Genomic DNA, 10,422 nt, shown 5'->3' on the forward strand with positions numbered 1-10,422 from the left:
GCGACGACGTGTACGAAACCATGAAACGCGACATCGACAGATTCGACACGAGCGACTATCCCGCGAACAACGCGTACGGTATGCCCCTCGCGAACAAGAAGGTGCCCGGTCTCATGAAGGACGAGAACAACGGCGCCATCATGACCGAGTTCGTCGGACTCAGAGCGAAGATGTACGCTCTGCGCGTCGACGGAAAGAGGGACACGAAGAAGGCGAAGGGAGTGAAGAGCAGCGTCGTAGCGCGAACGATATCGTTCGAGGATTACACCCGGTGCCTGAAGGATGACATCGAAATGACGCTCAGGCAAGCGTGCATACCATCCAAGTTACACCGGGTGTACACGGTGTCGGAGAAGAAGATCGCTCTGAGTCCGTACGACGACAAACGATACGTCGTACCGGAATCGACGAACACCTTACCGTGGGGGCATTACCGGATAGTGTAGCTCGAGTGTTGTGTACATATACTTTTACGTACTTTTATATTGCGTTTTACCTATATCTATACTTAGACGTATCAAGTGTTATGTATCGAGTTTTATGTATTAAGTTTTATGTACATATACTTTTACGTACTTTTATATTGCGTTTTACCTATACTTATACCTAGACGTATTTAGTTTTACGTATTAAGTTTTACGTATCGAGTATTATGTATTGAGTTCTACATACTTTTATATTGCGTTGTACTTATTGAGTTTTATGTATCGAGTTTTACGTATCGAGTATTATGTATTGAGGTTTACGTATCGAGTGTTATGTTTTTATACTTGAACTTGTACTTTTACTTATACTTGAACTTGTACCTAGACGTATTGAGTTTTATGTATTGAGTTTTACGTATTGAGTGTTGCGTATTGAGTTATATACTGAGTTTGTACTCCGCAGTCATTCGCATGCACGTATGGTAACGTTACAGAGAGAGTTTTATACTTTATCGTCATTGTACGCACGTGTGTATCGTTGCAGTATTGAAAGGAATAAAGAACGACAACGATATCGTGATACATTGATATATTTATTTTTGAAATATACATATATTGATACATATATATATATATACGAATAAAAAATTATTATTATTCACACGACGTCTCGTTTATTTATCCACGAATTGTGCGATCCGTCGAATCCCAGCCACTTGACGTACACCTTGTCTCCTTTCTTACGCAGTACTTTCTCCACGAGATACACGTCGGGATCAGCGACGCGACGCAACTCGTGCTCGTAGAATCCTCCGGCGACCGGTTCGCCGCGATAATCCTTCAAGAGATACGTCACGGGATTGGTCCTCTGCACTCTGACGATTCGAAACACCTCCGTGGTCCAATTCGGCGTGTAGCCCTTCTCGAAGATCGTCTTGTACTTGCTCACGCGTACCGCGTCGCCCACTTTGAACCTCGCGGGACCGGCGATCTTTATCGCGCCGTACACCGTGTCCAGGAGTCTCTCGGCGACAGCGGGGGTCACGTCGGCGGGCCGCATGCCGATGGTGCGATGCTTGCGCGCGTTGTAATCCGACACGAGACGCGGCAGCGCGTCGACCCACTTGTACGTGCCGTTGAGCGTAAACATCTTCCACATGTCGTTCTTCAACGTACGATTGAACCGCTCGACCACCGACGCCTTCATTACGGAATACGTGGAGTAGTGATTGATGTCATGCTTCTTCAAGAGTTTCTCCACATGAGAATTGTAAAACTCCTTCCCCATATCCGTTTGCAGGTTCTTGGGGCATCTCCCGCTCTCGCGAATTATCTTCGCGATAGCGTCGGCCGTCTCGCTACCGCCCTTGCTCCTGAGCGGCGCGGCCCACGCGTACTTGCTCAGCACGTCGATGACGGTGAGCACGTAGTGACGGCCCCTGTTCTGGCTCGAGTACGGCCGCATCTCGACGATGTCGGCCTGCCACAGATCGTCGTATCCCCGTACCACGACGCGTCTTCGCGGAAAATTTCTTCTCGCCGGAGCGTGCAACTCCTCGACGAGTCTGCGCCTCTCGACGCTCATAATGATACTCGACGGTCGACTGAGTCGTTTCGTCGAAACGCTACTCAATTTATAATAACGCCCGCTTCGCGAAGTTCCTCGATGATCGAGAGCATCTCGTTGCCGTGAGCGGCGTTGCCCGCTCGATGCGAGGCGTCGAGCAACCGCAGACGTTCCACCAGCTCGTTGGGATCGTCCCAGTGCACGTACTCGATCGCTCCGTCGTTCAACGTCATGGCGCGAGGTACTCCTTTTCCAGATTTTTTCTTAGGCGTGACCAACGGCTTTATTACATTCTTGTACTTGTATCCCCTGTTGGCCAGTACTCGGCCCAGCGGATGGTGCTTGTGTCTGTGCGCGTTCGTCGCCTGCAGCAGGCTCTTGTACTCGCGCATGTCTTGTTCCGTTTGAAGCGTATCGTCGGGAATTCTCTTGAAGATCAGCTCGTAGAGGCCGGGTGTACCGGCGTGTCGCACGCCGTCGATAATTATGTTATCCTCGTTATCCACGTCGAAACGCTTACTGCCGAGCATCAATCCGTCCTTGTCCAAGTAAGCGCCGTACACGCGATCCATCCCGCTGTCGTTGAGTCCTCGCAGGACAGGCTCGACGTACCTCAGACTCAGCGGGCCCATATTAATTCGTGATTTCTCTCGGTTCTCCGACGAATGATTCTGATCGGGTATCGCGAGCGTCGCGTACGTTGTCGTCTCGGAGTCGATCGACTCCGACGGTTGGGTAGGTGCATGCGGTGTGGAGGTTATCGGCGTTCGATCGAAGAAACGCGTGCGCGGAGTCACGAAGAAGTCCTCCTCCTCCTCCTCCTCCTCCTCCCTCTTGCGTTTAGGAGTAGCGGCATACGACTCTGTCTTCGTTGCGCGCACGACGGGACCGGCGATCCGTCGCAACGGCTCGACGATAGGCCCGAAACGCCTGTCCAGCGCACGGTCCTCGTCGATTCTACCGGTCTTCAGAGCGCGGTGCTTCCTGCGGATCGACTCGCTCGTCCGCTCGATCTCCCTCGCGATTTTTTCGCGCTCGTTAGCCATCTCGGTCGAGGTACGAACGACGAATGACGGCGTTACGGTATCGCGAACTCGTTAAATCCTCTTCTGTATCTGCCGTTTGCGATCGCACTGTCCTTGTCTATCACTACGAATCCGTACCTGTGTCGCCAACACTCGCGACACAGCGCGCGAAACGCGTCGTACGACATGTCGGTGTTCACGTGGTCGTTGTAAACGTGTCTCAGGTTGGTACCGTCCTGCTCGAACAGAATCAGCAGATTCGCGTTGTCGCGTATCAGATGTTTGGGTATCCTCGCGTACGTCTGACAGAGATAGAAGCAATCGACGTCGGCGTGTCGACCCATCGCGAAGTACTCGCGCACCGCGTTCTGCTTGTCGCACGCCACGTCGTCGAAGACGAAGATGGAATTCGGTAGCGCCTCGTTCGGCGGAACGACGTCGCTGTTGTTGGAGAACGTAAAGTAGCCGATCTCGTCGATAGGTGTCAGCAATTTTTCGAGGTAGCGATACTTTGGCTGTCGCAACGATTTCGAGTAGACGTACACGTTCTCGAAACGTACGCCGTTCGGGCTCTCGAGCAGGCTTATCAGCACGTTGGTCTTGCCGCAGTTCGACGGGCCGCAGACGATCGCGCGTAAGGTACTCGGCAGCATGTTTCCATGCCTGCGCGTTTCCCTCTCCGTCTGCACTTTGGCGTCGAGATTCGACACCTCGATAGCGCGCGACTGACGCACGAACCGCATACTCGCGACTGAAAAACCCGCACCGCGAGCGGGCCTATTTATAGAGACGCGCGGAGCGAAATCGCTCAGTGATCGAGATGTTCGTCGTCGCGTCGGACCGTCTGCACAGCTTGACCTCCGCCGAGCTGGAATACGTACCGAAGGTTATTCTGCTGCGAGAGTGCGAGCAGTACATAGATCTTCTGTGGGACAGACTGCCCGAGCACATACGAGCCGATTCGGAGGTTCAGCGGTACCGCCGGTGCCTGAGGCACTACAACCTGCCGAGTCAGGAGACGCACGTCGACGGTCCAGCGCCGTTGATAAAGAATTGCGGCGAATGTCAGCGAGAAACCTGCTGAATCGGGCGATAAACGCGCTTCCTTTCGAGTTACATATCCCCGGCTACCAGTTTTGCGGCCCCGGCACTCGACTGAGGAAACGATTGGCCAGAGGCGACGCGGGAGTGAATCCGCTGGACGCGGCGTGCCGCGAGCACGACATCGCGTACTCTCGGAGCAGCGATCTCGCCGACAGACACGCGGCGGACGAGGTGCTCGCCGCGGAGGCGCGAAAACGCGTCACCGCGAGAGACTCGGCTCTGGGCGAGAGAGCCGCCGCTGCGGCTATCTGGGCGGCGATGAAAGCCAAGACCAAGATCGGCATGGGCATGAGGAAGAAGAGGGTAAAACAATCCACTGCGAAGAAACCTACCGCGAAGAAACGGATACTTCCGGCCGCGAAACGGGGCGGCGTGTTGCCGATTCTGCCGATGTTGGGCGTCCTGGGGTCCCTGATCGGCGGAGCGGCCTGCGTGGTGAGAGCGGTGAACGCCAGCAAAGCCGCTCGACGTCAGATCGAGGAGCTGCAACGTCACGATCGCGCGATGGAGCAGGGCCGCGGACTGTATCTCGTCCCGTACGGACGCGGGATGTATCTCGCCCCGTACAAACGCGGACACGGACAGAAAGGAGAAAAAAAAAAAATTCGAAGAAACGATAAGAATGCCCACGGGCGCGACCACCAACGTGCAACTGGACCGGCTCGCGCGGCGTATGCGCGTACCGTACTTTAGAGGGGTCTTCATGCGCGACGCGTTACCGACGAGCGGCGCGCGCCGCAACGAGAGCGGTATCGTGAATCTGGACGATACCACGGGCCCCGGTACTCATTGGGTGGCGTACGCGAAGAGGAACGACCGCGTCGTGTACTTTGACAGTTTCGGCAATCTCCGGCCGCCCGAGGAACTCGTGCGATACTTCGGCGTTCCGATAGAGTACAATCGAACGTCGTATCAGACGTACGATCAGACCTTTTGCGGACAGATGTGCCTGTGGTTTCTACGAACCGTAGAATTTTAAAAAGCCCGACGAGACGTCGCGCGATCTCATTACTCGTCGAACCGTCATGTCGCTGACACTCACGCTGAGCGGAAGGAGCAGCGTCCTCGCGGCCAGCTACTTTCCCGCGATAGACCTGAGCGACGGCGACTACGAGCTCGGTCTGACGATGTTCGAGACCTATAACACGATACCGAACGTGAACGAATCCAACTACAAATTTTACTTTGGAAACGACGACGAGGAGATTACGATCCCCAAGGGTTCGTACGAACTGCGAGCCATAAACGACTTTCTGAAACGCGCGATCTCGCGGAAACGTCCGCTGCCCGATGGCTCGGTGCGTGGAGACGCGGTGCGTGGGGACGCGGTGCTGGAGACGCGAGGGACGCACTTCGCGACGACGACGCGGAGTACCCGATAGCGCTCCGGGCAAACTACAACACGATGAGATGCGAGATCGTGTGCGCCTACCGAATAAATTTTTACAAACCCGACAACATCGGGTCGCTGCTGGGATTCTCGAAGCGCGTACTGGAACCGCGACAATGGCACCGGTCGGACGCGTCGGTCAACATCATGACCGTGAACATCATCCGCGTGGAGTGCAACGTGACGGCGGGCGCGTACAGCAACGGCAACAGCGTACACACGATACACGAATTTTCGCCGCAGGTTCCACCGGGATATAAGGTGTCGGAGAGGCCTACGCAGATCATTTACCTTCCGATCGTCGCACGGAGCGTTACCGATCTTACGATACGCGTCGTCGATCAGAACGGACGACCGATCGATTTTCGCGGGGAGGAGATAACCGTCAGATTGCACGTGAGACGGCGGCAGCGATAGGGCGATGCTCGTGTTGAACCAGCGGATAGATAGCGTATCCTTTACAAAGCCTGTGCCACTCGACAGTGCATCCGAAAAGAAGAAGAAGAGGCTCAGTGCTTCGAACGTGGAGTTTTTGAAATCACTGGGATTCGCGGTGCGCAGAGAACGATGACCGACATTCTGAACGTCAAGGACAAGCCGGTCTTCGACGATCGCATCGTCAAGATCGAGACTCACGCTTACAGCCCGTTCGCCAACACGACGTTCGGACACAGCGACGAGATACGAATACCCATACAGCAGCATGATCTGTACACGCTGCCGTACGAGAGTTTTCTGTACGTCGAGGGACGTTTGACGAAAACCGTGAATGTGGAGAACGCCGACGTCGCGCTGGGAAACAATTGCGTAGCGTTCATGTTCGACGAGATTCGCTACGAACTCGACGGCGCGGAGATCGATCGCAACAGAAACGTGGGCGTAACCAGCACGATCAAGAACTACGTGACGGTGACGTCCGACAGGAGCGTGATTCTGCGAAACGCCGGCTGGGACGCGCAGACCACCAACGACGGGTACTTTAACTTCTGCGTGCCGCTCAACGTACTGCTGGGATTCTGCGAGGATTACAGACGCGTGGTGATCAACGCTCGTCACGAGTTGATTCTGATACGAGCGCGCAACGACGAGAATTGCCTGACGGGAGATTCGGCGGTGCAGCCGAAACTCGAACTGTTCAAGATACAATGGCGAATGCCGCACGTGGTGCCGAGCGACGTGAACAAGCTGGCGATGCTGCGAGCCCTGGAGAGCGGACGATACCTGAGCATGAGTTTCCGTTCGTGGGATCTGTACGAGTACCCGCTGTTGCAGGCCACGACCAAGCACTCGTGGGCCATCAAGACTGCGTCGCAGCTCGAGAAGCCGCGATACGTCATCTTTGCTCTGCAAACGGATCGAAAGAAGATGGCAGCGGACACGAGTCATTTCGACCACTGCAACCTTATCAACGTGAAACTCTACCTGAACTCGGAATGTTATCCGTACGACGACTTGAATCTGGATTTCGCTAGAAACAGATGGGCGATTCTGTACGAAATGTACGCGCGTTTCTGCAAGGGCTACCACGGATACGAGTATGTCGAACCGCATCTCACGGTTTCGTCCTTCCTTCGAAACGGCCCGTTTGTGATCATCGATTGCTCTCGTCAGAACGAATCGGTCAAGAGCGCGACCGTGGACGTGCGAATGGACTTTGAACTCAAAGCGAACGCGCCCGATAATACCACCGCGTACTGCCTCATCATACACGATCGCGTGATCGAGTACAACCCGCTGACCAGCGTTGTGCGCAGGATCACCTAGATATAAACGTCCACGAAGCATCGTTCGCCGCAGTCGACATGCGCACACCGACGTTCGTGGATCTGCAGGGTTTCGTCGTCAACGGGCGATTCGTCGTGAAGGAAGCGGCGGTGCTGACACGCGGGACCGTGCTCGCGCACTACGTCTTTACGAGTCCCGTACCATGGGGGTCGTTGACAGGATCCGACAGGTCCTGCGCTTCCTGGTTGATTGCCTGTCACCATGGATTGCGATGGACGGACGGGACGACCCCGTACAGCGAGGCGAAACGCCTGATCACCAGTGCTGTATGCGGGGAGGAGGATGCTGCGGTGTACGTCAAGGGACTTGAGAAACGAGCGTGGCTGCGAGACTTGCTTCTGGACGAACGCGTGCACATCGAGACCCTGGATGCTGTTTACGAGGACACTCTATCGTTAGCCGCTATGGATGCCGCTGTGCGATGCGGACATCACGCTACTAATTGCGCCATGCAAAATGTATTCAAACTGTATAACTGGTGGTCGCGAAGACATTTATTGAAATAAAATTTACGTAAACGTATTTTTTCTCGTGTATTCATTCTTCCCATAGTATATAGTATAGTATATAGTACATAGTATATAGTACGTAGTATATAGTACGTAGTATGTACGCGTCGACGGTATATAGACGGTGCGTAGCGCTCTTTTCGTTCATTCGTAATCTTACGCGACATGGACCAACATCGAAAGTCGGTCGACCCACCGGAGAAGGACAAGCCCCGACCATACTATTTGGAGTTGCCTGGGTCTTCGAAACAAAAGTACGAGTCGAAGGACAAGCCCCGACCGTACTATTGGGAGTTGCCTGGGTCTTCGAAACAAAAGTACGAGTCGAAGGACAAGCCCCAACCGTACTATTGGGAGTTACCTTCGTCTTCGAAACAAAAGTACGAGTCGAAGGACAAGCCTCAAAGAAACTACTGGGAGTATCATCTCCCAACATTATTGGAAGATCCATCGACGTCGTCGATGTACGCGCGTCCCCGAGGTCCTCCCCCTCCACCACCAACGTCGAAATACGTGCGTCCTCGAAGTCCTCCCCCTCCTCCACCAGTACCACCGCGGAGGCCTCGATAAAATAAACGCTCTTCGTTTTGTAAACAAAAACAATTCTCGGAACGATAATTCTCAGAATTATTTACAATAAACCTGTCGCGACAGGTTCTCGGAATTGTTTGCGAGTCTTACGAACGAAAACATTTCTCGGAATCGTTGGAGCGAGTCTTACGAACAAAAACATTTCTCGGAATCGTTGGAGCGAGCCTTACGAACAAAAACATTTCTCGGAGACCTGTCGCGACAGGTTCTCCCCCCACTCGCTTCGATTTCTCCCTTCGAGTTCTGAGAACATCCGATCATTCTCGCTACGATCGTCCGCGCGAACGGATCATGTTCGGCTTCTACTCCGAGATGGACCAGAAGGAATCGTAAGTTTTTACTCTTCTTTTATTTTCCTTCGACTTCACTAATTACCGTCGTACGCAGGACGAAGCGTCGCCCCGTGCGCATTCTGAGTCGGCGTTACGACCTGACCGCAACGGGCTACAAGTTTCTGGAAATCGGCGTCAACGTCGGTCCACCGAGCTACGTGGAGATCGTTCTGGGCGATCATCAGGGACGCGAACTGCCCATGTCCCTCGAGACGTGGAAGGGTCTCTACGAGCAGCGATCGAACATCTACAAGTTGCTGCGCAACGAGCACAAGGATAATTTCGTAACCGTCGGACCGATCACGGTAACGATCTACGCGCACACCGATCTCACGCTCGTACGGCTCGAATCCCCGACCGTCCACGTCACGATGATCGAATCCACGCTACGCCGTATGTTCGATCTCGACGGCTGCATCGACGTTACCTTCGAGCGATTGTCCCGACTCGTCGGGACCGTCGACGTCAAGTACACGCGCTTCGCCAACGTCGCGAACGCTATAAGCGAGAGCGACGTCTTCGACAAACGCCAGCTCGTTGATTGCGAGCTTCTCGCTTTGGTATTTAACGCGCGATAAAAATATGTATTACTTACTACGTTGTACTAAAAAAAATTTATGAATAAAAAAATATATATATATATTCAGCATAAACTAATTTTTTTTTTCTTCCTAGCCTTTCTTTCCCGTCCCGTTATACTACAATTGCCTTCGAAACGAATCTCGGCGTTAGATTTACTACGCGCGATTATATTAGCAAAGTAATCGGAGTTGTTTTTATATACAATAGATAGGGCCGCCGCAATTGTTTTTATATATACATTAGATAGGGCCGAGACGCTTCTCTCGCCGATGCATCTCGTCAGTGCTCTTTCGTATGTCCTGAGGCGCGTTATTGCGACGTGTAAACGCAGACTTCAGGATACCGTTCCGCCGTTTTCGCGAGCAGTGCATCATCCGTTCGTTTTCATATTTGTACAATTTGTTTCGCGTCGTTTCGAAACTAACTGAGTGCGTGAGCGTGTGTGTGTGCGTGTGTGCGTGCGTGTGTGTACGTGTGATAAAAACAATGGGCCACCGCGAACAATTCGTGCGCGAGTTTTTGGCAGACGAGGAGGTGTTGGAGGTGGCGATGGATATCGCCATCGACATTGCCATGGAGGTAGCCATGGAGGTTGCCATGGACTTGGACAACCCTCCATGGTTACCTCCGACTCCACCTCCAACACCTCCTCCTGTGGAGGACGGTGGCGACGTCGACGTCGGCGGCGAGGACGCTAACGCCGGCGATGACGACGACGTCGTCGTTGACAACGAGGACGGTGGTGACGGTGCCGAGGGCGACGACGACGTCGTCTTCCTTGAAGAGGTGCGCGTCGTCCACGTCGACGACGAGGACAACGAGGACGCTGACGCCGGCGATGACGACGACGTCGTCGTTGACGACGAGGACGGTGGTGACAGTGCCGAGGACGACGACGACGTCGTCGTCGTTGACGAGGGCGACGACGACGTCGTCTTCCTTGAAGAGGTGCGCGTCGTCCACGTCGACGACGAGGACGCGGACGATGACGTCGTCGTCGTGGACGACGACGAGGACGTCAACGACGACGACGACGTCAACGACAGCGCCGAGGACGTTCCCCCGGTTGACCCTGTCCACCATATGCAGGTGGGTGAAGTGGAGGAATTCCT

At 53.9% G+C, this 10,422-nt stretch overlaps 2 protein-coding genes across 2 annotated transcripts; one reads left to right on the plus strand and one right to left on the minus strand.

Moving 5' to 3' along the window:
- Nucleotides 1-1,083: 1,083 nt before the first annotated feature.
- LOC108773917 (uncharacterized) lies at nt 1,084-3,038 on the minus strand. Its single transcript, XM_018539896.1, has 2 exons — nt 2,155-3,038; nt 1,084-2,074 (listed from the first exon to the last, which is right to left on the minus strand). Exons 1-2 carry the CDS (start codon nt 3,036-3,038, stop codon nt 1,084-1,086), a joined length of 1,875 nt encoding a protein of 624 aa, XP_018395398.1.
- A 2,620-nt stretch (nt 3,039-5,658) lies between these two features.
- On the plus strand, nt 5,659-7,275 carry LOC108773918 (uncharacterized). Its single transcript, XM_018539897.1, has 2 exons — nt 5,659-5,907; nt 5,995-7,275. Exons 1-2 carry the CDS (start codon nt 5,659-5,661, stop codon nt 7,273-7,275), a joined length of 1,530 nt encoding a protein of 509 aa, XP_018395399.1.
- The last annotated feature ends 3,147 nt before the right edge of the window (nt 7,276-10,422 follow it).

The sequence above is a fragment of the Cyphomyrmex costatus genome, unplaced genomic scaffold (genome assembly GCF_001594065.2).
Source record: "Cyphomyrmex costatus isolate MS0001 unplaced genomic scaffold, Ccosl1.0 scaffold228, whole genome shotgun sequence".
Classification (NCBI taxonomy): domain Eukaryota; kingdom Metazoa; phylum Arthropoda; class Insecta; order Hymenoptera; family Formicidae; genus Cyphomyrmex; species Cyphomyrmex costatus.

Excerpts from the sequence above, each read along its gene's own strand:
- LOC108773917 (XM_018539896.1), bottom strand. The coding sequence starts at position 3,038 with ATGGCTAACGAGCGCGAAAAAATCGCGAGGGAGATCGAGCGGACGAGC. Across the intron at positions 2,075-2,154 it reads GAGCTGGTGGAACGTCTGCG|CGGGCGTTATTATAAATTGA; the intron begins GTTGCTCGACGC and ends AACTTCGCGAAG.
- LOC108773918 (XM_018539897.1), top strand. The coding sequence starts at position 5,659 with ATGACCGTGAACATCATCCGCGTGGAGTGCAACGTGACGGCGGGCGCG. Across the intron at positions 5,908-5,994 it reads AGATAACCGTCAGATTGCAC|TGCATCCGAAAAGAAGAAGA; the intron begins GTGAGACGGCGG and ends GCCACTCGACAG.